At 46.2% G+C, this 25741-nt stretch overlaps 2 protein-coding genes across 7 annotated transcripts in view; one reads left to right on the top strand and one right to left on the bottom strand.

Moving 5' to 3' along the window:
• DNAI1 (dynein axonemal intermediate chain 1) overlaps positions 1-23633 on the bottom strand; it is a 161074-nt gene extending 137441 nt beyond the window's left edge. Inside the window, exons 1-4 of one of the 3 annotated variants that reach the window (XM_078384177.1) lie at positions 23500-23633; positions 12079-12123; positions 5526-5624; positions 2325-2405 (exon numbers count right to left, since the gene is read on the bottom strand). In XM_078384177.1, the coding sequence (XP_078240303.1) occupies positions 2325-2405; positions 5526-5624; positions 12079-12123; positions 23500-23532 (258 nt within the window). In that variant the 5' untranslated portion in view covers positions 23533-23633. The remainder of the gene's footprint in view (positions 1-2324; positions 2406-5525; positions 5625-12078; positions 12124-23499) is intronic. The other 2 variants (XM_072993016.2, XM_072993017.2) reach the window with 2 other exon arrangements.
• Positions 23634-24224: 591 nt separating this feature from the next.
• The window catches only part of FAM219A (family with sequence similarity 219 member A), an 80218-nt gene continuing 78701 nt past the window's right edge, over positions 24225-25741 (top strand). The window contains exon 1 of one of the 4 annotated variants that reach the window (XM_072993020.2): positions 24225-24409. In XM_072993020.2, coding sequence (XP_072849121.2) covers positions 24350-24409 — 60 coding nt within the window. In that variant the 5' untranslated portion in view covers positions 24225-24349. The remainder of the gene's footprint in view (positions 24410-25741) is intronic. The other 3 variants (XM_072993018.2, XM_072993022.2, XM_072993021.2) reach the window with 3 other exon arrangements.

Genomic DNA, 25741 nt, shown 5'->3' with positions numbered 1-25741 from the left:
TGGTTTTCAAGTACGAGGAGGAATCAGGGCAAACGGGAGCAGAGTCAGAATGTCTGTAGTAGCACGACAAGGATCCTCATTCATTTCAAAAGGGCTCCTTAGAAAAGACGGAGCCCTGAGTTTTCTCCAGAGTAGTTTTACTTGTCTCTCTGCAAATCCTCCCCTAAAAATGTCTACGGGGAACAGTGTTCAGACACCTCCGTTGCTGGAATCAGGAGAGCTCCTTCCAGATGGCCTTCCAAAACTTCTACAAGAGGGGACATTGAGGTTATCATCAGCGAGGCAGACGAGGAGCGAAATGATGGATCTACCCCACTAACCAAGCTCGTCCAACTCATGCCAGACCAGGGAGTGGGGGCAGAGGCTGAGCTTTATACTTGGCAGATCTAAAACAGACTCCAAGTAGACTAGCTAGGTCGGCACAAAGACAGATGTGTGAAGTGCACCTCTGGATCCAGCAGAGTAGCTTTAAGAAGAATCCTAGAAGGGGCCTGTAAGGCCATTCAGTCCAACCCCCGGCTCAAGGCAGGAATCCCAATCCAAGCAGATCTGCCAGGTCGTTGTCTACATTTTTCTTGAATGCCTCCAGTGTCGGAGCACTCACCACCTCTCAAGATCATGGGTTCCATTGTTGTGCTGCTCTAACAGAAGGTTTTTCCTGATAGCCAAATTCGGCTTCCTGTAACTTGAGCCCATTATTATGTGTCCTGCAGTCCGGGATGAGTGAGAACAGATCCTGCCCCCACCCCTCTGTAGGGCAGCCTTTCAAGGATTTGTAGAGTGCTCTCCTATCTCCCCTCCGTCTTCTTCGCTCAAGGCTAAATAGGCCCAGTTCTATCAGCCTTTCCTCATAAGGCTTGGCTTCCAGTCGCCTGATCCTCCTGGTTGCCCTCCTCGGAACTTGCTCCAATTTGTCTGCATCCTGCTTAAAGTGTGATGCCCAGAATGACACAGGACTCTAGATAAGGCCTAAGCAGTGCCGAACAGAGAGGAATTAGTACCTGAAAGGGTTTGGAGACTATACTTCTGTAAGAAACTCTGCATAACAGCTGTAATGGCATATCCTTGCACTTGCTTTTCTGCATTGCCACTGTATGCTATGGTTAGGTCTAGACTTATTTAGTTGTATATAGAAGTAAATTACTCTAAGCCAAAGAAAGGCACTGATTTAAACATTTAAAATATATTGGCTGAATACTTAAACATTTGACATAATGAGTTAAATTAAAGCTGCCTGTTGCAGAGGAAGTTTTTCGGGCCGGCTCTTGCTTTTGGTACGTTTATTGTTTGAATGCTATCCATTTATGTTTTTGTTTGTTTGTTTGTAGCTGCCCAGAGTAGAGGCTTGCCACTAGATGGGTGGGGTATAAATGGATGGATGGATGGATGGATGGATGGATGGATGGATGGATGGATGGATGGATGGATGGATGGATGGATGGATGGATGGAAGGAAGGAAGGAAGGAAGGAAGGAAGGAAGGAAGGAAGGAAGGAAGGAAGGAAGGAAGGAAGGAAGGAAGGAAGGAAGGAAGGAAGGAAGGAAGGAAGGAAGGAAGGAAGGAAATCCAATTGTTTGTCCCAACTAAAGGAGCTCTACTGGATCAATGGGACCTACCCAAGTGCTGACTTTCTAAAATCACATAGATCTAAGGGACCTATTGCATTTGGGACTAACAATTGGATGTTGTTCAACATTTTTAAAAAGCATTTATTAAATTAAAAGCCATTTTAATTTTGAAAATGTGAGGAAGGCTTCCAAAGAAAATCATAAGAACATGCCAAAAGTACAAGAACATTACCGAAGCAAAAACTCAGTATAATCAGCAAGATGTTGAATGGACATTGAACAATACAGATCATGGACAGAAACATCTCAAAGGCAACAAGAAACATCAGTTTTGCTGCTCATTAGAAACCTGGGCGAGCAGAAGAAACTCTCCTCCAGCATCCGGGAAGGGGATGTCACAAAGTGTCTCCCACAAGTCACCACCCACTTAACCTCTACCGGCAGAGAGATCCAGAGAACTGACTCTAGACATCTTTACGATTCTATTTTGATTTCCTTTCAATCTGAACATATCTTAGGCAGTTGTTTTAATGTCATTGATGGATAACCCGCAACTGCGTTTTGCATTGGACGGTTTATATTCTGCATTTGATAACGTGTCAAGACCAACACAGTCAAGAGATGCCAACAAGCTTAACCTACATGAGGTCAAACCTCACATCCTGAATATGAATTTCAGATTACGTCTTTCCTCCTTTCTTGGCAAACTAATGGTCCACATCTCACATGGATTCCAGGGCAAAGAAAAGCACTTACTTTGAAATTGTATCTGACGATGTTCTGTGGAGCATGCGGGTTATTGGCTGTCAGGATCCGGGTGATCTCCTCTTTCAGTTCCTGTGACAGGGAAAACTGGCTTAAACACAAGCCCCTTGACATTTAGAGAAGTCAAGGAGGAAAAGCGGGAAATTTCTACCATGCAAAGCTGACTGTTCAAAGGTTAGCGCTACAGGAAGCAAGAACAAAAAGGACTGGCAGATCCACTGAAGGTGTCACGCAAGGAGAGACGGTCATCCCAGGATGCAAAAATGGGTATCGATACTTTATGCAAAGATAAGCCCAACGCGTTTCAGCTATTTCACTTTTAGCCTTCTTCAGGGGCTATAATATAATAAATAAAACAGAAAGAGCACATGTGTGAGCTACTTATTTGCCTGGGATAACATATAAGACATTTTTTAAAAATGTTTTATGGTAGCATTAATGCATTAATATACGTACTTGTCATAGTTTACATTAAGTATTAACGGTTTAATAAACAAAATACATGAAAAGGCTCTTCTTTAAAAAGAAACAGACTGGATTTTAAGGTTAAATTCTTTATCTCCTTCTGGCTTCAATGAAGAGATAGACTAGATTCCCTTGCTGTAGTTTCATATTACAGTGGTGCCTTGCTTAACGATTACCTTGTTAAACAATGAATCCGCTTTACGATGAGGTTTTTGCGATCACAAAACAATGTTTAGATAGGGAAATTTCGCTTGACCATGATCGGTTCCCTGCTTCGGGAATCAATTTTTCGCTAGACAATGATTCTAAAACAGCTGATCAGCAGCTCTAAAATGGCCGCCTGCTGTGCAAAATGGCTCCCTGCTGTGCTTTAGGACGGATACCTCACTTTACAGGCACCGAAAATGGCCGCCCCTATGGAGGATCTTCACTGGACGCTGAGGTATTTAGCCCATTGGAATGCATTGAACTGGGTTTCAATGCATTTCAATGGGCTTTTTCATTTTGCTTGACGAGGATTTCGCTTAACAGCGATTTCAACAGAATGAATTATCCTCGTCAAGCGAGGCACCACTATATTTCCCCCAGATACTTTTTTGAAGGAAGGCTAACACACTTGTTCGACCTTGTACACAGCTGGGCCATCTTTTCTTCTTCTGCCACCCTTTATCCGAAAGGAGTGAGAGATTGTCCACAAAATTATTCTCAGAGACAGATTCTACATAAACATAACATCATGACTTCTTACATTTACTTATAAATAATTGTTACTCTTCCTGTAAATCACTTTTAATACTTAATATAAACTATGACAAGTATATTCATGTATTAATGCTGGCACAAAATGGTTTTTAAAATGTCTTATATGTCGTCCCAGTTAAATGAGTAGCTCATATATGTTCTCTTTCTGTTTTATGTATTATATTATAGCCCCCGAAGAACATATGAAGGCAAGAGGAGAACGGGACGAGAGGATGAGATGGCTGGACAGGGTCATCAAAGCAACCAACATGACTTTGACCAAACTCCAGGAGGCAGTGGAAGGCAGGAGGGCCTGGAGTGCTCTGGTCCATGGGGTCACGAAGAGTCGGACACGACTTAACGACTAAACAACAACAAAAAGCCCATGAAGAAGGCTAAAAGTGCAATAGCCAAAACACATTGGGCTTATCTTTGAATAAAGTATTGATACCCATTTTACATCCTGGGACGACCGTCTCTCCTTGCTTAAGAGAGGAAGCCCAATTGATTTGTGGCTCCCACAAATGGTGAAACTTCTAAGGAACCAAATAAGATACAATATTAGGAAAGCTTGTCAATTCACGATGTCCACTTGCTTAGGCTGCTCGTATCGGACCTGTACAGCCACCGCCAAATAATGGCCAAGCTCTGAGGACCACTCTCTGCCCCTCTCACGAAGCACGTTCATGGGTGGAGCAAAAATAGCCACTTTGGTAGAAACCATGAGAGTTCCGAGATACTCTGAGTCCTTTCATGTTTTGCAAGCCAGATGGACCAGGGTCAGGAGCCGCAGCCATTCCATTTTCACTTATCCATACATGCCTGTTGCATTGACACTTTACATGCACAAGTGCACACTTCCAAAGAAAGAAACAGAACATAAAGGTAGCACATAAAGAGGTGTCTATTCTTAGTGCTACGGTTCCTGTATTGGGTACAGTGTATGTGGCAAAACAGCCTTCTCTGCATAGCAAGAACACCAGAGGAAATATTGTGATGGTCTTGGGATGTTTACCATGGCCTTCTCTTTTGAAACAGAGCCTAAAATCAGGGAGGCAGGAACACCGAAAGAAACAACAGACATGGGTGTGCAGTTGTGGGGGGGGGGTAAGAGGGCTGTGGGCGGCTGGAGTTTTCACCGCATGCCTGCGTCTTCTGCAACTGCTTTAGAGGACTCTGAGGGCACAGGGCTGGCAGGGAGCAAGGGAAGCCATGAGACCCTAAAGGAATCCTGCCAAAGCGGACGCTGTAGAATCGTCCAAGGCCCCTTTGCTTCCAGCAGTCATGATCGCTTCCCAGCTTCCTCGGCTTTGCGGACATTGAAACAGCGATGCTGGTATGGGTGGGTTGCTGAAATGGGTAAGGCATGGAAAATATGCCTGCCGGTGTGTAAGCATTGCTGGGAACCGCTGAGTACTGCGGGTGGTGGGTTAAAATGCTCTCATTTTAATAAGCCAACAGTAATTTTGTGCCATCCAGTCAATTCGGACTTAGGGTCACCCTGCCAGGATTTTCCAGGGACAAAGTATTCAGAAGCGGTTTCCCAGTTTCTTCTTCTGGTGCTGCTCTGGGACTGGGCAGCTTGACCAAGGGACCGTGGGCGGTCAGGCGGGCAATCCCATCAGGCACACTGGCTCCATGCACCGGGGATCCTTGGCTGACTCTGATCCCAGGAGGCAACGAGGAGGCATCTGAAATGCCCACCCGTCTTTTGGCAGCTGGGCGATCCAATTGGCTGAACGGCACTGGCTCTATTTCTCAATGTATTGCCTTAGATTTATCCCATGTTTCATCCAAAGGGTTCACGAGACCAGAAATCATGACTTGGCCAAACTTAACTAGCAGAGTTTGGAGTCTACGGAAGATTGGAACTCAGGGCTCTCCGGTCCACACCTACATGATACCTGTACTGTCCTAGTCTCTTGAGGGGGTCATGGCCTCTGTGGGAACCCGACCCCAATATGATTGCAGTCCCAATTTACTCACGGCATCGGTCAACTCCAGCTGGTCTGCGGGCTTGATGAGAGTCTTGGCCTGTGTCCATTCATCAGCCCCTTCTCCCACATCAACACCACCTTCTTCATCCTAAAAGAATAACAGAAAACACAGCCAAAGCATGAGCCTTAGGGGGCAGCAACTCCACCATCCCAGGGCAAAAAGAAAGGAGTGCATACCATCTGCGTCAGTGGTACTCCTGCCAAAGGAGAGCAAGTTTAAGCAGCCCACGTCATCTGATGCACCGTGCAACAAACCTGAGCCACTCCTGTACACAGCCATAAGGAAAGTCCAGTTCAGGACCTCTGAACTTAAATAAGCTACCTTACTATATTTTATTTATTTATTTCATACAGCTCTGGGGCCCCTTCAATAGGATGACCTAGCTTAGTACCTCAGCCCCTTTTAACAAGTTTGTGAAGGAGTGGGCAATGGCCCAAAGCAAGGGCCAGCCAAAGCAGCCTCTGCAGCCTCTTTGGGATCCAGCGGAGTGGGAGAAGTCTCTTGACACCCACCCACCTGCATGCCTGCCACCGGTGAAAAGTCCAAGGGGAGGCAGTGGAAATTGAAAGGGTGACACCCAGGGAGGGCCAAGGAGAGAAATGGCTGCAACTGGCGCAGCTAGGAGTGTAAAGGAGGGGAAGGAGGAAGCCCGGGGGGGAGATGAGCGGCAACAGGAGGAGATGGTGGAGAAGAGTGGTGCGGTGTCCCAGCACAGTTGAGGGGCCCCGGTGTCCCGGTTTTGCCCATATATTTTGGCTAAATCCCTGACTGCTCAGGCTTGGGAACAAGTGCCTGGAAGCCCAGCTTGGGTGGGGGACTCTTGGACCAGCTCATTCCAGAGGAGATCACCAGGGGAGATCACTGAGGCATCCCTGACTCTCACACCAATACCACCCTTGACCCAACCTGGTGGTGGCAGTGCCCATTCAAAAGCCCCTGGCAGTTGGACAGGTACCTGCACACCTGGAAAGTGCAGCAAACAAGGCCAGGGGCTGGAGAGCCCAACAGGACAGGTTACAGAGCTACCCTTGTTTGGATCCTGCAACTGCGCCAAGGCCACGTTGACTCGGATTTGAGGAGGAACACTTTCTACAGTGGGGTCTTGACTTGAGAACTTAATCCGTATTGGAAGGCGGTTCTCAAGTCAAAAAGTTCTCAGGTCAAATCTGCATTTCCCGTAGGAATGCATTGAAAACCATTTGATCCGTATCTGCTCTTTTCCGTCCATAGAAACTAATGGGAAGCTGCTATTCCGCCTTCGACCACTAGAGGGGGATATTTTGTTTCTTTTTTTCTTAGGTCAAGAAAGGTTCAGGGAAGGCAGGGAAAATACAGTCCAGGCAGTCCAGGACCAGGCAGTCCGAAAACTGTCTCCCAATCCACTCTCTAAACGCTGGGAGGAGTGAGGAAGCAGACAGGCACCCTTTTCACTGGCCAACAGTTAACTGAAAGTTCACATTTTGCACTTTCTCTGCCTCCCACGTGGGTTTTTTTCAGTTCTTAACTCAACTCTAAGTACGTAAGTCAAGTCAATATTTTCCTATGAGAGCGGTTCTTAAGTCAAAATGTTCTTAACTCAAGCCGTTCTTAAGTCAAGACCCCACTGTACTCCTCTTGATGATTTTCCGCCCAATTCCTAAACTAGACATCATTCAGGGCAGACGCCATGGATGACCAATGGCTCAGAAAAGCAAGCCATTTCAGGGTGTCTCTTGTATGAAACATTTTAAATATGAAGAGAGAGGCTGCAACCCATTTGGCATACAGTAGAGATGTTAATCCAGTTCTGGCAACGCTAGCAAGAACCCCAGTGCAGGGGGAGGAAAAAAACACTTACAGTGGGGTCTTGACTTAAGAACGGCTCGAGTTAAGAACATTTTGACTTAAGAACCGCTCTCATAGGAAAATATTGACTTGACTTACGTACTTAGATTTGAGTTAAGAACTGAAAAAAACCCCACGTGGGAGGCAGGGAAAGTGCAAAATTTGAACTTTCAGCTAACTGTTGGCCAGTGAAAAGGGTGCCTGTCTGCTTCCTCACTCCTTCCAGCATTTAGAGAGTGGATTGGGAGACAGTCTTCAGACTGCCTGGTCCTGGACTGCCTGGACTGTATTTTCCCTGCCTTCCCTGAACCTTTCTTGACCTAAGAAAAAAAGAAACAAAATATCCCCCTCTAGTGGTCGAAGGCGGAATAGCAGCTTCCCATTAGTTTCTATGGACGGAAAAGAGCAGATACGGATCAAATGGTTTTCAATGCATTCCTACGGGAAATGCAGATTTGACCTGAGAACTTTTTGACTTGAGAACCGCCTTCCAATACGGATTAAGTTCTCAAGTCAAGACCCCACTGTAATTCACTTTGTGGGTAAGAGGCAGCACAAGCTTTCGTAAGAGTGACACCTCAGGAGCAGTGTTCAAACGCACCGCATTTCACTCTCCCCTTGTGGGAATGTAAATACTCGACACAGATGTGGTACACACATGCATTCATGACAGTGTGCTTTCCCTGGTAAGAGTATTCCATCTTAGGGGGCGTCTCCTGAAAGCAACTGAATTCTCCCCCAATGTCAAGCACAGCAGAAGCCCTGTTTCTGCCCAGTGCTGGTGTTTGGAAAACACACTGGGAAAGCAGCTTGCACGCTTCATCCACCCTAGTGTCCAAGTGGCCAGGATCCTCCACACTCATGGCAGAGCTTCTATTGTCAAAAATTTCAAAGGTGTCTAGTTGCGTTAGTCAATGGCAGCAAGAACAGCAATGGGTCTTGGGGCACATTCAGGACTAGCAAGTTTGGGTTGGGGCAAGCTTTCATGCTGTGGAGCCACCAAGCCCAGGAGAGATGATGCCAAATTAAACTCAAGTTTCTCTCTTGCTTTTCCTCCTATTTCAGATCTTCTGACACGAGTCCCAATGTTACAGGATTCAAGTCAGGAGCCATGCTCCCCTCTGCGGCTGGGAGGCAGGGCAGAAGCAGATATTGCCCGGATAGTTTGGGTGATGCTGTCACCTTCCTTATCTTGATCCTGAAATATCCGCTCCTTCCAGCAAATGAATCCTGCTTATTCCCTCGCTTTGCTTGTTCTTTCTGAGGGCTGTTATGTGCTGAGTCTGCGCAATGCCTTGCTATGAGAAGGCTGCAACATAACCCTTGCGCTGGCTTGCCGTTACCTCTGCTCTGGGCTCTTGGCACTCCTCTGGCTGATGTGGGCTGGTCTTTGCCAACACTCAGGCTCTCTCTCTCAATCTCTCTCTCTCTCTCTCTCTCTCTCTCTCTCTCTCTCTCTCACACACACACACACACACACACACACACACACACACACACACACACACACGGGTGCCCTGCACAATGCCCTGATCTGTTTCAGTGAAGGTGCCATGCCTGGAAGGTCTGGACTGGACGGGTGGCAAGAAGGCAACAAGCAAAGGAGGGAAACTACTCCAGCAAAATTGAATATAATAAATAAAAACATACCATCTCAAGGCTGGGGATGCAAAAAAGGAAAAGGGGACCTCTATGCACATGTGGTGGAAGTGTGAAATAAGAAGGAAAGAATGGTCATTGGTTTTTAAGGAAATCAGAAAACATATTGGATACGATATTCAGATATCACCAATTACTGCCCTCCTGAATATAATTAAGAACTGCCATCTAGAAAAAGATCAGAAGGAGTTAGCTGTTATAATGGTTACTGTCAAGATTAATGTTATCCAAGAATTGGAAAAGTGACAAATTAATCTTGAACATACGTATAAAGAAATGTGGAATTTAGCAATTCATGATAAGTTAACATGTGAAATGAAAATAAGAAGAGGAATGGCAACGGCTAATGATTTTAAAGATGTATGGAATTTATACTTACACTATGTCTTTCTGAAGGGGAAAGGTTATAAGCAAACAAAAGAATTAATGTATTTTTGGAGTGGAATGGGGTGAAAACTTGTAAAATAATATTGTTGGTTACCTAGTCCTGAGGGTGAAGATGGCACAGATGAGGAAGTTTTAATTTGTATTGTGTATAGTTTTTACTGAATAGGTATTTTATTTAGTTTTGTTGTTTGTTATTTTCCTTTAATAAGATCTTTTTTTTAAAAAAAGCAATGGAGGGAAATATAAATTCCTCATCATGACTGATGTGTGGAACAAAGTTGTCAACTGAAATGAGTTCAGGGCTTTGGGGCACCTTCTTCTCTTTGCTCTCAAAGGCTGTCCTGAGCTGAATTTCAAATAAATCCCCCAGTCTTTACAATCTGCTTTTCCTAGTCAGCAGCAGTTAGACCTACGCCTTGTCTGGATGCAGCCGATGTAAAACCCAGGGCCTAATTGGATTTTCCTATGCATGACTGCACCCAGAAAGGTTGAATGGAATATTGATCACGGGAGTTGCTCTCTTCACAGTTCTGCCTGGGCTCAAAGAAGCCAGCCAGCCTCCACACAGACCTCCCTCCAAAGACTAAAGGAAAAGACTTTCGGGGAGCAGACAGTAATGCCGGTTTGCATGGTTTTGCACCTTTTGCTATGTTCGGACGGTGCTTTTTATTTTTACAAAGTGGCGTGCAGAGATATCGAACACCGATAAATCCTAAAGGGAAAAAAGTGTTATGCTGGTCACATCTGATTCTTTATTTAAAACTGGAATGAAGTAAGATTTTTTGGGAGGGGCGTTGCATCCTAAAATTGCAGTTCCTCCTTCAGAATTATACTGGTTGGACATTCCTGTTCCTGTTGCTTCTTTGTTGGTCATGTGCCAGGGGCTATGTAACACACCATGTGAGAGTTATTTGAGTCTTTTCAAGGAGATCTTTAAGAGTCATGGGAGTGTTATTTAATAGATCAACTTGAAATGGATCACAGAGTTCATGGAGAAGGTGTTTTGCTCTCTTAACACACAGTTTTAAGATTCCTAGTCCTGGGTTTTCACCCCACAGTCCCCACAATCTTATCTGATGAACCAGCCAGAGATCTGAAATTTCACCACCTGATACACTGATGGGCTGGATCTTGCCATGGACTGTGGCAGCAAGAGAAATGAAGGAACCAGGTTACTACCTCCTGGGTACCTGAGCTGTCTGGAGAGGAAGAATCTTAGCACTGAAGAAGCCCCACTGTCTGATGGGGAAGCCATAAGCAACAAGACAGCATCCCAAACGACCGTCCTCCCAAGTCCTGCCTTGCCTTGCCTTGCAGTTTCCCACCCCCAAACCCCAATGAATGCACCCTTGCTTATATGGATGAGCAGTTCCACCAGGGAAATACTGGTCAGCCATAGCGGAATGGCTGGTCCAATGCCTGAGTGCAACTTCTGGGAGGGAGGGATTCTTTGAGAATGGCCTTGAGGTAGTCTTCAGGACCTACACTGTAGTTTCTCTCTCTCTCTCTTTTATTATTGCACTATAATCCTGCTTTTTAGCTAAAAAAATTGGTTGTCCAAATCAACTCATGTAAACTCCAACAGAAGCACCAATTAACATGTAAATCCATATGCTGCTGTGATAGGGGTTCTCAGAATATCTGGGACATTCACTTCCCCTCTCTTTCTGTTAGGGCAACTGGCTGTAAGGAAAGAGAAATGAGGGTTTAATCCCCTCTGCCCACCCATCCTGTCTCTAGGATTTTCACTTCAAAGAAGCTGGGGAGTCTGATGAATCTCTCTTCTCCTGTAACCCTCTGCAATACATCATGAAAGAGTCACACCAGCGCAAGAGTACAGGATCCCTGGGGACTGTGAGCACAGACTTATTATTTGAGCATTTCTTTTCACACAAGGATAGAAACCTACTGAACTAGCGCATCGGGTTACTTGTTCACGCCTACACGTTATCATGACATGTCACAAGTAGGGGACAATATGGCCGACAGTTGAGGGGGGAGGACACTTATAGTGCTTCCTAACCTTGGGTTACCCAGGTGTTCCTGGACTACAACTCCAAGAAATCCTGGCCAGCACATCAAGTGGAGGAGGCTTCTGGAAGTTGCAATCCCACAACACTTGGGTTACCCAAGGTTAGGAACTATTGCTACAGAACGATAACAGTCCATTAGCAATGGCTTCCCGGCCCCACCTCCTCTGGCTGCTGCCTCTGAGTGGGTTGACCTGCAGAACCAGAGGATCATGCCCATCATAGTTTGAGTCCTTAGATTTGTATTTGTTTAAAGGAAAGTTTTAAAAACACAGCAGGGTGGAAAGAACTACACAGAAACCAGATACCAGATTAAACCTATTTAGGACTGCCCATAATGGATATGAACCGCATAGTGTGCCTCTTACTCCCTAGTAAACATGTAAAATATTGCAGCCCAAGGGTCACATTGTAAACATGCATTGTTACTTGTAAGCCTGTTAGCATGAATTCCATTTAAAGTAATGGTGTTTACCGCCAAATAAGATTTGTTCAGCATGATGGCATTTGTGCATTAAAAACATATTACAGTTCTCCCAACCACATCTCAACGGCAACTCCAACGTAGCAGTCGAGGGGGGAAATGCAACCAGGCCAAGGCCTTGTTTGGGGGAAATGAATTTAGAATTTGAATATCTTACCCGTCTCCTTAAATTTGTTTTTGAAGGTCTAAGTCCAATTAAGCTCTGGAAACAAAAGAAAAAGATACAAAGTCAACCATTTACTTAGTTTTTTTCAATCTACTAAAATACTGATGTGCAGAATGGTACACCACCACTGACACGAAGACATAAGCTATCTCTTCAAATAAATTGTTTTCTTAGGGTGGAAGACATCAAGGAAAAAAATCCATGTCAACATCAAAATCTTACAAAGTCAATGACAACCATGATGGTGAAGAAAAAGAGGAGAACAACAGCAACAGAATTATATTTCAGCCAGCCGTTCTAACTTGACATTTAAAAGGAGACCCTTTAAGAATATTAATGAAGCCATGTGCCGTCAACTAAAAGCAGTATGGATCAATTACATTTTATAGACCTACCTAAAGGAAATGAAGGAAAAAACTAAAACCTTCTGAGGGGGTGACTAGCAGTACCAGAAAGACCTCTCCCTTCTGCCCACCAGGTTAACATCTTTCCTGGCAGGAAAACAAGCATGGTATCTGTAACTGACTGTAATGCTTCTTGGGCAGGTTCATATGGATGTAGGTGGCAGGTACCCTGTTTCCCAGGAAATAAGACCTAAAGCCCTAGTATGATTTTTTTTTAATTGTGGTGTTGGAGGAGACTCTTGAGAGTCCCCTGGACTGTAAGGAGAACAAACCTATCTATTTTGAAGGAAATCAACCCTGAGTGTTCACTGGAAGGACAGATCCTGAAGCTGAGGCTCCAGTCCTTTGGCCATCTCATGAGAAGACTCGACTCCCTGGAAAAGACCCTGATGTTGGGAAAGTGTGAGGGCAAGAGGAGAAGGGGACGACAGAGGACGGGATGGTTGGACAGGGTCACCAAAGCGACCAACATGCGTCTGACTGAACTCCGGGAGGCAGTGGAAGACAGGAGGACCTGGCATGCTCTGGCCCATGGGATCACGAAAAGTTGGACACGACTAAATGACTAAACAACAACATGATTTTTCAGGATGCTCCTAATATAAGACCTACCCCCAAAATAAGCCCCAGTTAAGTGAAACCCTGCCCTCCACCCTTGGGTAGCAACCAGAAGAAGTTGACATGACGGTATTTGAATAAATGCAGATGGTTCTTAGAGATGGGGGCATTCGTATTCATGTACAAATACAAATACTCCCCATATTTAATGGTTGTACATGAAAAACAAAAATAAACCATCCCCTGAAAATAAGCCTTTATGCATTTTTGGAGCAAAAATTTAAATAAGACACTGTCTGATTTTTCAGGGAAACACAGTAGCTGCCAAATGTTTTAGTGCCTTAACCGTTAACATTAGTACTAGCAATGGGTCCTGTTGAGGCAGAATTTGGGCTACATTTATAGGCTATTCCAACACCCAGGCTGTTTCATTCTTCAAACAGCGAACATCCTCCACCGTCTTCAAAGGCTACCCATGAAGAGTGCATGGCCGTAATCTGTGGTAAATATAAGCAAGACTTGAGCAAAACATTATTATTATTATTATTATTATTATTATTATTATTATTATTATTATTATTATTATTATTATTATTATTATTATTATTATTATTATTATTATTATTATTATTATTATTATTATTTATTTATTTATTTATTTATTTATTTATTTATTTATTTATTTATTTATTTATTTATTTAATTTATACCCCGCCTATCTGGTCGGTGAGGACCACTCTAGGCGGCTAACAACAATAAAATACAATAACAATATAAATAAGCAATTCTAATTAGTAAAAACACTACAATACATTACATAGAGTGCAAAACAGAAACAGTAAAGAGGGAAGAAGGAGGTCAAGAGGAATATGATGGAAAGGCCTGCCCAAACATCCATGTCTTCAATTGTTTCTTAAAGATGCCCAGCGAGGGATCCGCGCAAATCTCAGGAGGTAAGTTGTTCCAGAGGCGAGGAGCCACCGCTGAGAAGGCCCGGTTTCTTGTCTTCTCCTTCCGGGCCTCCCTCAGCGTTAGGCTCCTCAACCTCACCTCCTCACCTCAACATGCTACCTTCCTTGATTCTTTAGCATAAATCATTCACCAGAATAGTTGATGCTGCTTCCAAATCACAGCAGGCTATAAACCAGAGCAGAGCAGATCTAAATAGTCTGTTTCACCCAAGACTGCCTGCAGCTGAAGAAAACAGAACGCAAGAGAAGCAGAACACTATCAAGAAAAATAGCTGGGATAACCAGCCACGCTGGCCAGGTAGGAAAGAGTTGGTCACATTTTCTAGAGCAGCCTTTCCCCAACATGATGGCTCTTCAGATGCTTTCGACTATAATTTCCACCACTCCTGATCACTGAAAATTAAAGTTAGGAATAGAGATGGGCACGAAACTCAGTCTGGAGGTTCGTACCTGTGGTGCCACATGTTCCTCTCCTTCGCCTCCCCGGCCAATGACCCACCCACCAGGCAGCGCGCATTCCTCTCCTCCTCCTCTTTGGCTGTTCAACCGGTCTCTGGCAGGAGCATGGGTTTGCCTGCCCTGACTCCTTGTGTGGGCGGGCCATCAGCCAAGGAGATGGGGCAGGGAAGCCCATGCTTCTGCCGGAGACTGGCTGAAAAGCCGAAGAGGAGGAGCGCACGATGGTTGGTGAGTGGGGGATCGAGCCAGGGAGGTGGGGGAACGAACTGAGTTTCATGTCCATCTCTAGTTAGGAATGATGGAAACAGTAGTCCAAAACATCTGGAGGGTTTCAGGTTGGAGAAAGCTATCTTTATGTGCATTTTATGTTGGAGTTTTATTTACAGCCTCAAATGTTTCTCTGGTTTGGGTGACTGGGAAGGACTTTTCTGGGTTGGTGATTTTCTGTCTGTCTAACACTAACCAATCATTTCGTCCAGCCTTTTATTTCAAAGACAGCCCCGCCTCTCTGTTGAGTGTTTCTTTCCCTCTCTTTCTTTGTTGGAAGCAGGCAGTTGTTTGTTTGCTGTGGATTTGTTAGGTTGGTTGCTAAGTATGCAAGCAGTAAAGAAAGCAGAATATTGTACACAAGTCTGTAATTTCAAGGAATGTAAGACCCCTTTTTTTACTTCAAATGTCTCAGAGTGAATTACAAAGACTTTAGGTACAAATTAATGAGAAAGGGATGGGCTCTGGAGGACATATAACTATTCCCCTTTGTGGATCTCTGTTTGGAGGTACTACTGCACAGCAAAGCGAATTTTACCAGAAATTCAAAACTCTGAAACATTTTACCTGTTGCCTAGGACTGGAAGTCAGCTGCCAATCAATCAATGCCCATATTTTGGCCCAGTGTTGTGTTACAGAATAAAATCATTCATAAGACCAAAATGCAGACAGCTTCCTACAGTGAGGCAAAAAGCGACAGTTTTTTTCACACACACCCATAGGCAAATATGGTCATTTGAATCCAATCTGTCCATGACTGTTTTCTTATAATTTCAGCAATTAGATGCTATGGTTTAGGGCAGGAGATGTAACAGGTAAGACTTTTCTAGCGTGCAGATTAATTTAGACCCAATTGAGCCAGCAAATTGCCAATTTTAGGCAGCAAACAAAAACCTGGTTGCTATTACTTTCTACATACGAGTCTGTAAAAGTATTAATCTGGCGGAAAAGGGATTGGCGGGAAAATTGGACGGTAATTGGCTTCAGCAGTGGCACGTATTTCAATTAACTCAATGTAAAGAGCGATCAAGTAAATGTGAGTCATTTTTCTTGGCCTCTATCGTGGGAAACTTGAAAAAAACTAAATTGCATACAAGAAGAGAAGGACGGTCTCTATAAAACAGCAGGGAAGGCAGGTCCGTTGTAAGTCTTGGGGCCAGCTCTGTTCTCAGATATTGCAGACAAGATGGCATGCCTCTGCCTGGAATATACCAACCCAAACTGCACATGGTTGAAAAGCCTTCTTCACAAAAACAGCAACAACTTGCATATAAAAACCCAATGGTGCTCTACTTGTATATACGTACCTGAAAGCATTTTGTATCAGGGCTAGAGATGGGCATCAACCACCACATGGGTGGTCTGTGCTGGTTTGTCCTTTGGACGAGCAGGTGTTTGGCCGTTCCCAGTCCTGCCTCCCCCAGCGGGCACCCACTCAAAGGCAGTGCCCCCATTTCCCTGCCCCGCCTTCTCCAGGCACTGCTCGGAGTGGGTGCCCACTGGGGGAGGCAGGACTGGGAACAGCCAAACCCCTGTTCCTCTGGAGGACCAACTGGCCATTTGTACCCACCTCTAATCTCGGTAGCATTCAAATACCACCCTGCCATCTCCAGGGAGGGATGCAATTCTGGGTCAGACTTACCATCTTGTCTGTGGGTCTGCACAACAGGCACCCGTGTGGGTCTTCATGGGGGGAAATGTGCCTCGTGCAATGTTCACTCTAAGCTGCACGGTCAGACGGCCCTGCAGCACAGCATCGGTGCTGCGCATCCACAGTCAGAGTCACCACGCATTTGGTTCTGGTTGCAGATGGAGCCCTACACACCCGTGTGGGACAGGGCCCCTGCCCAGTGCTGGTGGAGCCTTTGCGGGAATGGTGTGACCTCATGTAATATGCCCCTACCCCCGCCCTCACTGCAGCACTCAGCTTCTGATGTGGAAGTGAAGAGGCTTTGGCTGTTAAGCATGAATTTTATGTCCCTTGGGCATGACAACAGCTGGAGGCGACCCTGAAAGGGCTTGAACCAAAGTATTCTCCCCAAGATCTCAAAAGAAGCACCATAAGACTCAGCCAGAGCTGCCACCAGGACACTCCTTAGTTCAGACTGTGAGGTACCTGGAGTTCTGATCTTGAAAAAAACAACAAAAGAGTTCTTTGGATAAGTAAACATCGGTTGCATGATGAGCTGCACTGTATTCCTATTTTCTATGTTTATAACTTGTTTTATTCACAAGGTCTCAGGATGGTAACAACATTGGAAGCACAAAATGCTGCTTTCCATAAAATATGCATAATGCTGCAACATAAATGCTTATTTATAGGTCTGAGAGATAGATTTTATCTATCTATAAAAACACACTTTTAGGGATATACTGCCAGCGTGTACTCATTAGCTAATTATAGGCTCATAATAAATAATACATGAGCATTTGTTCTCATGGTGGGCTGTATTAAAGAGGAATATGGCGGTGATGATGAAGCCTGGAGAAGAGACTGAATGAGAACTGCAACTGTACCACAGAAAGACTGGACAGAGAGACGACTCGGCCTGCTCACAACCCGGAGGATCAAACCAGACAGAAGGGCTTGGGGAAAGAGGGCTAGGAGGAGGAGGAGGAACCTTGGAAAGGAAGGGGCAGTGACTGAATAAAGCAGCAGCCGATGGAAAGGACTAGGACTACCAAAGAGAGATGGGGAATCATGAGGGGCTCAAGCCAGACTTGGGCTCAGCAAAATAAGCCCCATACACCCAAAATAGGGAGATGGGGTAGCTTATTCCAAGTCCAAGTCCAGTTTGAACCCTGTCACTCGATGGCCTCTGCATCTAGGGCACAGTGGCATCCAAACATCTTACCTCCAAGCCACACCCATGGACAACTGTGGCTGGTTCCCGTAACCCTTTCCCACTCTGCTTGCTAACATCGAGCACCAAAAGGGCAGTCTGGACTCCATTCCACCCTAGAGCCTGCAGAAAATGGCAATGCCAGCACACCGGGTGCCAGAACCCCCAGGAAATGTCATTTTTCCAGGTCACTCAGACGTTTTGTGTGGATGGAGAGCAGGAAGAGGGACGGACCTCTGCACCAATCTACAGGAGAACACGGTGAGTTCCTGAGATTCATATTCCAGCTCCACAAATTTTGAACTTTTGGAACACCATTAAGCTGGAGAAACAAGGGGAAGAGGAGAATGTCAGAGGGGATACTCTGAAAGGGAAGAAAAAACTGGAAGAGAGAATGAATAGAGAGGAAACGTCTGTGAAGGTGGAAGCAATCATGACGGAGCTAAGCAGAGATGGTTTTGAGAAGCATCTGAAAAAGAGTTTGACCAAGAACCCTATGAATGTTACCTGAGTATGTGCCATCTTCTATGTACCTTGGCTGCTGTTAGGTTTTTGCTGCTCACTCGTTTTGAAAACATGCTTAGCGGTTGGAATCTGAGGCAGGGGTTCGGCACCGCAAAGCAGCCTAGATGCTGCAGTACCTTGGAGAGCTCCTATGGAGCAACTTAATCCACCAAGAACAAAGCTCAGACAGAAGCCCTTGATGATTTTATCATAAGCACCTCTTCCTACAGGTGCAAAGTCTTAAAGACAGAGGCCCTTGGCTTGAGCCTTTTGCCCATTCCTCTCTCCAAAAATACAAGATGGCCAGATGTTGCTGCTGTGGCGCTGATTTCATGGACTATGGAGCTGTCGGAGACCATTGGGGAAACAAAGGTCAGGGTCCACAGTTCTTGGCCAAGATGTCATGGCATATCCGGCTCAGGTATTTCTGGGGTTTTGTGCTCATGCGCTTCCTCCACTGGCACCACTGCTTCCTAAACCTCTGGATCTGGGTCCAGGTCACTGCTAGGCATGAAAGCCACAGCAACTGTATTATATGTAACCTTCTGCTCTTACTCCTTTGCAGTTATATTTGTCATGTTATTGGTTATATTACATGATGAACTGCCCCCTATGGGCACCTTCAGCAGAAGAACATATTTAATAACAGAATCAATGTTCACCATTATTACTGAACATAAATATACCATGAATAGCAGCCATGTAGAAACACAAATAGATCTGAATGGATTGACATCAACACTTGAAAGAATTTGACTGTTATTTACAGTGCAAGATTATTCAGACATTTAGTCTCACTCTCAATAAGTGTGTATAAGACTGCAGCCTTAGCTTCTAAATGCTTCTCCCCATATGAGTATTCTACAGTATATTGATTTAAAAGATGCTCCTATTTAAGATTTCTTGACTCTGAAAAGAATTTCAGAACTGAAGAACAACCGAAAAGGATTCTCTGTCCACGTTTAAAACTGGCACATGGATAAGATAATTTGTTGAAATATAACAAAAATGGAAAGGAAAAAAAGGTATGTGATTCTTGTACATAATCCAAAAGCAAGCCGGGGGGGTGGGGGGTGGGCTCTCAGAATGGCTCCTCGCAATTTTCCTAAATATATTTGCAGAGTCTGTCTTCAAAAGGCTTACAAGCTAAGGAAGATCCCTTCAGAGCTACGCATTTAGGCCTTGGATGGTATCTCCTCGGGTCTGCTGACGCTTGTTTGTGCTCATTCTTTCCACTGGCACATACTTACTGGGCTGCAAGGGGTTAATCAGCAGAGGATGCCCTGCATGAAAGATGCTTTAGGAAAGAAAATTAAGCAGAGGGAGATAGTGAAAACTACTTTCACTGTCTGGAAAGCCATCCATTAAGAGGAGGAAGAACTCTTTCTCTGGGGAATCAGGGAAAGAGAAGCAGGCTCATATAGGTCCAAACTGTGTCAAAGCAAGTTATAGTATATGCATCTTGTTCTAAATACTGTACTCTGAAACTGTAAAAATGGGTTTGTATACCTCTTTCCTTTGCTTTAATGCAATACTGTATGCAATTATGCAGATTCATGATAATTCCTTATTTTACAATTTCAAATAATCATGTTGTTGCAGCTATATCCTGTCAACTCACTTTCCACTTATGGTAACCCTATGAATTGATAACCTCCCAAAGGTTTAATCGTTAAGATCAGGGGTCTCAAACTGTGGTCCTCCAAATGTTCTTGGACTTCAACTCCCAGAAATCCTGGCCAGCAGAGGTGGTGCTGAAGGCTTCTGGGAGCTGTAGGCTAAGAACATCTGGAGGGCCACAGTTTGAGACCCCTGGTTAAGATCCTGGTCAGCTCTTGCAAACTCAAGGCTGTGGCTTCCTTTAGGGAGTCAATTTATCTCACATTCGGTCTTCCTCTTTTCCTACTGCCTTCAATTTTGCCTAGTATTGTTGTCTTGTCCAGTGAGTTTTGTCTTCAGTGAGGTAGCCAAAGGACAAACAAGGTTAGCTTAGTTCTTCTAGCAAAAGTTCAGACTTGATTTGATGTCATGCTTGCCACGGTATCCAAAAAAAAAAAAAATGTCAGCCACAACACATTTCAAATCACTTTATTTTTCCCACCTAACAGCACATTTTCATGTTCCCATGGCTGGCCTCAGCAGGGCAACTGGGTTATACACTATTCAGCGAGGTGCCTGCATGAAGCTACTGTATGCCTGACACATACAGAGCTGCACTTGTACTTCTTGAAAGAGAAGGAATCTCTGGAAACATCTGCTGGATAATGACTAAGATACCAGACACTGTTTACTTTCGAGACTTCCTTACATGCCTTTGGCTTCCGTGGATATGGCAGGCATGAGTCATGCATAACTGAACTATCTTTGTGCCATCAGTACATAGTTTTCACAATACCTACATTCACTGGCCCAAATTGTTCCAAAAATATCACTGCTTTGGCAATGTGGATAATTGAAAGGCCACTCTAAACTGTTTTATACTGGTTAGGCATCCTTCAGTCTCGGGAGACTACGGTAACGTGGTCTGTATGAGTGTCCTCTCCAGAGCACGAAGCCTGGGTAAAATAATATGAAGGATAGGCTGTTACCCAAGCAGCAAATCCCCCCTCTCCATATCACTGAAATAGTCCAACGGAAAGGCAACAGCCAATACAACTGGTTCCAGTAACATCGCAGGAGTTGCCAGAATGACATGAACTGCCTCCCGGACTCCAGCTCTGGATTTTGCCTCGAGGTTTACTCCTGAGGCCTTGGCATGCTCTGGTCCATGGGGTCACGAAGAGTCGAACATGACTAAATGACTAAACAACAACAACTTACTCCTGAAGCCTTTTCCATTGGTGGATATAGCCACAAGGCAGTGGAGGTTTGAAATTGGAGTTTTCCTTCTCCTAGATGGGCTGCCTTCCAAGGCTGACGAGCCCCACCTATCTGGCCTGCTCCCCAATAGTGTAGAAGTATTTTATCTATCTATCTATCTATCTATCTATCTATCTATCTATCTATCTATCTATCTATCTGTCTGTCTGTCTGTCTGTCTGTCTGTCTATCTATCTATCAGATTTTTATCCCACCTTTCTAGACATACATCTACTCAGGGCGGCTCACAATAAAATTATTCATAAAAACAATTAAAACAACAATTTACATTGACGATATTAGTATTGGTATTGATCTGTGTGATCTGACCCCTAGAACTTTCCTGTCCCCCAGGTGTATGCAATGCTATTTGGCTATCCTATCTACCAGTTTAGAGTCAAAAATAGAATCAGAGAAATTTATACTGTACACTGACATAAAGATGGTTTGGGGCACTAGCTTGGAGACAAACAGTTATGCACAGCTCGAGTATCTTGTCAGTCAACTATCCTGCAGTCAACTTTGCTGAATCAGACATAAAATGAATATAAATCAAGCAAACACATTACAGCAGGAGCATGGGACGGGTCAGGTGTGCTGGTGAGGCCTCAAAATATGGCAAAGTTCCCTTGGGACCCTTTAAAGAAACAAGGAGACTTATTGGAAAGGGTTTTTTTTAAAAATTAAGGAGGGAATGATAATGCATTTACTGAAGCTATGGCTGTGCTAAAGTTGGTAAACATGCTCGTGAAGATAGCAACAATTCCGACAGATTTTTAAAAAGAATTGCACATGATTTTTCTACCCTGTGTTACTCAGGCCCTATCTTAAATACACTGACATGTCAGGAACAGGGGTCTGAAAAAAGGGTACAAGCCAGAAAAAGGAGCAAGAGGATGACTCAGAGGCAGGTCTGGCTCCCATATCAGGAGACCCTTGAGGTATCCGTGGAAAAAGACTGTCCTTCTTCTCCCCATTTCCCTTCTCCAGGAAGCTGGAAGTCACCGTGGCTATTCTGACTTTAGATGCAGCAGCTCTTAAACAACAGGCTGTTTCATGATCATTTGCACTGCTCTACCTGTTCCCGACATCTCTTGAACAAAGACCTTTGCTTACCATAAACTCCATCAGCTTGCCAGGTTGACTTTTGTTAAAGGCTTTCGCACAGTCAACTGAACATACAGATCCACATTCTTGTCATGTCATCTTTGCTCAAGAAGACAAAATAGTGATTCCCTTGTTCCAGACTTCTCTCTGTGTCCAAACTGTTTGTCTCCTGCCTTTTCTCTGCACTTGTACATTCTGCCAAGTATTCCTTTTAAGGAAAACTTCAACAAAAAGTTGTTGGTTTTTTGGGCTGTCTGGCCATGTTCTTGAGGTTTTTCTTCCTAACATTTCACCAGTCTCCATGGACGGCATCTTCAGAGGACAGGAGTCCGTTTGTGGGATAGTTGAGTATTTATTGCTGTGGAATTAGCTTTCTGTCCTTCTCAGGAGGTTGGGTGATTATGGTGATCAGGGTGTTTTTTTGTTGTGGGTGTACTGTTGTGATAAGGGGGAGAGATGATCTGTCAGTGTGATTGATGGGTGTAATTACCTGGCCTTTTGTGTGCAGTGATCACTGGTACTCTACCCAGCCACAAGGACCAGTGACCCCTAAAGATGCTGGCCACAGAGATTGGTGAAATGTTAGGAAGAAAAACCTCCGGAACACGGCCAGAGAGCCCGAAAAACCTACAACAACCATTGGATCCTGGCCGTGAAAGCCTTTTGAGAATACATTAAAGAAAAGGCTTGTTAACTGTCTTGCCATTCTGTAGTTACTACAAGCTTTGGCATTTTTCCTTTTTAGGTAATAAACTTTTCAACTTCTATGTCATCTGTTTATACATTAAATTATTGTTTCTCATTTATTACATAGTAAACCACTATATATCTTTAATTTGTATTCCACCCTGTTAACAAATTATATAATAGAGAAAGAGAGAATAGAGGTGCATCTCAGGCAAATTTTAGGAAGGATTCTTGTTTTGTAGATGTGATCGAAAAGATTTCCTAAAACTTCTGAATATATACTGAAGGTCCAAAATCCTGTCGGCTTTTTCCACATGCACAACGGCTTGTTGAATGTGCGGTTGTCTTCCTTATGTCGATTGATCAAGGGGGGGGGGTCCCGCACACAGAGGCATGTGTGTGTGTGTTTTGCGCTGTCAGGTCAGAACCAACTCACCGTGATCCTAACAGGGGCTTTCAAAGTAAATGAGGTATTTCAGGGGTATTTCAGTTCACCACGGCCAGTGAGTTGCTAGGGCTGAGCGGGGGATTCGAACCCTGTTCCCCAGAGTCCTAGGAACTCTCCATTCATTCTCCACAAGGCCAGCCTTGGGGCTTTTGCAACGGGAAGCCAAACCGTGGCTTTAGCGGGAGCCACCTTCGGCTTGCGCTTTTTACCCCCACCCACCTACCCCATCCGGATCCTGCAGGGGCTGACGTCACGAGGCAGCGGGCTGACGTCACGGGGGGCGACGACGTCACGGCGGCGCCTACCTGTTTGCGCTTGGTTTTCTCCTTCGGAGGCATAATTGCGGCGCTTCGCCCACCGCCTCCCTCCTCCGTTCAAGTCCTCCCGGCTCGCCGACAGCCGCCGGAAGTTGACTTCGGCTTCCATGGCAACCAACCGGAAGTAGGCTCCGTCTCCCTTCTCCAGTTTTCAGGTCAGAGCGGCGAGGGGGAAAAGACGGCCGCTCTGAGATGGGTTGGATTGGAAGCTCCCATCTTTCCTTTCTCTCCCCCCCTCGGCGTCTTCGAGTGGTACGACCCTGACCTCGCCTCCTAACCTTTGGAGGGACCCCGAAAGGCCCGTTTGATGAATAATTCATGAGGAGGAGGAGGAGGAGGGTCCGTGGCGCTCGAAGCCCCGCCCCTTCGCCTTTATAGAGCGCCCGGCCCGTCGGTCCCGCTTATGAATATGCAGATTAAGTGGGCGTGGCTCACGCCGGTCTTCGGTCGCTCCTGCGGACCAGTTTGGGGAGCCGGAAGGAAGCGTCTCGTGAGGGGAGGGAGGAGAGTGGGTGGGGCTGCTGTCAGCGGCCGCGCCTGCGCGTTGCGAGGACAGGGCGCAGGGCGGGGGGCTGAGTCACGGCGGCCGGCTGGAGCCTGGCGGTTGAGAGGCGTCGGCGGCGACCCCTCGGCAGCATCCTCCGCGCGCCCGGGCGACGCCTCTGAGGGGATGAGGCAGAGGCCTCCCTGCGCCGAGCCCCAGCGACCCTGAGGAGGAGAAGGAGGCCGAGGCGGCGGCGGTGGTGGTGGTGAGAGGAGCCGCCTTCCTTTCCTTGGCCTGCCTGCCCGCCCTCGGCCCGGCCCCGGCCCCGGCCCCGGCCCTTCGCCCGCCGGCATCATGATGGAGGAGATCGACCGCTTCCAAGTGCCCGCCGTGCGAGCCGAGATGCAGCCGCTGGTGAGTCCCCGACCCTCGACCGGTTAGAAGGGAGGGATGGCCGGGGCCCTGCCCTCCGCCGGGCCCGTCGTGAGGCGACGAGGGAGCCCCTTCTGAGGGAAACAACCGTCCTTCTCCTCGGGGGGCGGGGGGGGCGAGGGAAACGCCGTGGGAGGGGGGGAAGGCTCTCCCGGGGCCCAGGAGGGAGGAACGGCGGCGGCCTCTTTGTGTGGCGCCTCCGAGCCGCCTCCCTCGGCTCCCCAACCCCCCCCCTCAAGTCTGTCCTGTCGTGAGGGGGGGGCAGCGCTGGCTTTCTTCTCTCCCGTTTCCTTCGCTCTCCCCCCCCCCCAAAATCACCCTCCCAGGGAGGGAGAGAGGGAGGCGCCCTGCCTCCATTGCTTTCCGCCCCTTGAGGGGGAAAGGAGGGAGGCGGGGGGGAGGGTCTGTGTCTCTCTCTCTCTCTCACACACACACACAAACACACAAAGATAGACACGCACGCACGCCCTGGACCGTGTGGGGGTCGGCTGGGCTCCACCTCTGCGGCAAGCCGGGTTCTGGGGTTGGGGAGGAAAGAAGTGAGGGCAACCCCCCCCCCCCGGGGAGACATGAGGGAGAGGAAAGATCGGGGGGGGGGGTACACACACACAACCAAATAGTAACCCTGTTGGTGGCGGGGGCTCTCCCCTTTGGTTTTATTTAAAATATTTCTATCCCTCCCTTTCACCTCAAAAGGACCCAAGGCAGTTTCGAACACTAATAGGACATTTTCCAAAACCTTGACTCAGGGTTTGGACCGGGAGAGTCGTTCCAAGTTGGGTGATGAAAGCAGGTCCTTTAGTTGGGTTGGGGTTTTAAGAGCTTTTCTAAGCCCCCCCCTCACACACACACACACAAACTCCTTGGTCTGCATGCATGGCCCTGCCACCTCATTTAAGAAGCATGGTTGGGAATGAAGCCCCTACAAAATATGCACCTGGAGGGGCTGCTCTGCCTCCCCACCCCATGCAGATACACCTGCATGCCGCCCAAGCGCGCAGGGATTGAGGATGGCCTCTGGCTTCAGGGCCCCAGTGAGGATGCTTCTTCACCAGCAGAATTGGGGAGCTGGCATGGGCTCCTTGAACCCTTGAAGACCAGTGCTGCCATTTCCTCTCTGGGAGAAATCCTGCTAGGGTCACGCGAGCCTTTATACCCGTGTCCTAAACATAACAAGGCCAGGGGAGAGGCTCTTACTTCCACCCGTTGAAGAGTGGAAACAGACATCCCCCCCCCATACTATTCTCCTTCCCTTGCTTTCAATATAATCAAGACTAGGATGATCCCTTTCTTCTCTGTACTGGAAAGAAATCT

This window comes from Pogona vitticeps, chromosome 2 (assembly GCF_051106095.1).
Source record: "Pogona vitticeps strain Pit_001003342236 chromosome 2, PviZW2.1, whole genome shotgun sequence".
Taxonomy (NCBI): domain Eukaryota; kingdom Metazoa; phylum Chordata; class Lepidosauria; order Squamata; family Agamidae; genus Pogona; species Pogona vitticeps.
The sequence above is the reverse complement of the archived record's forward strand: the minus strand, read 5'-3'. Positions and strand labels throughout refer to the sequence as shown.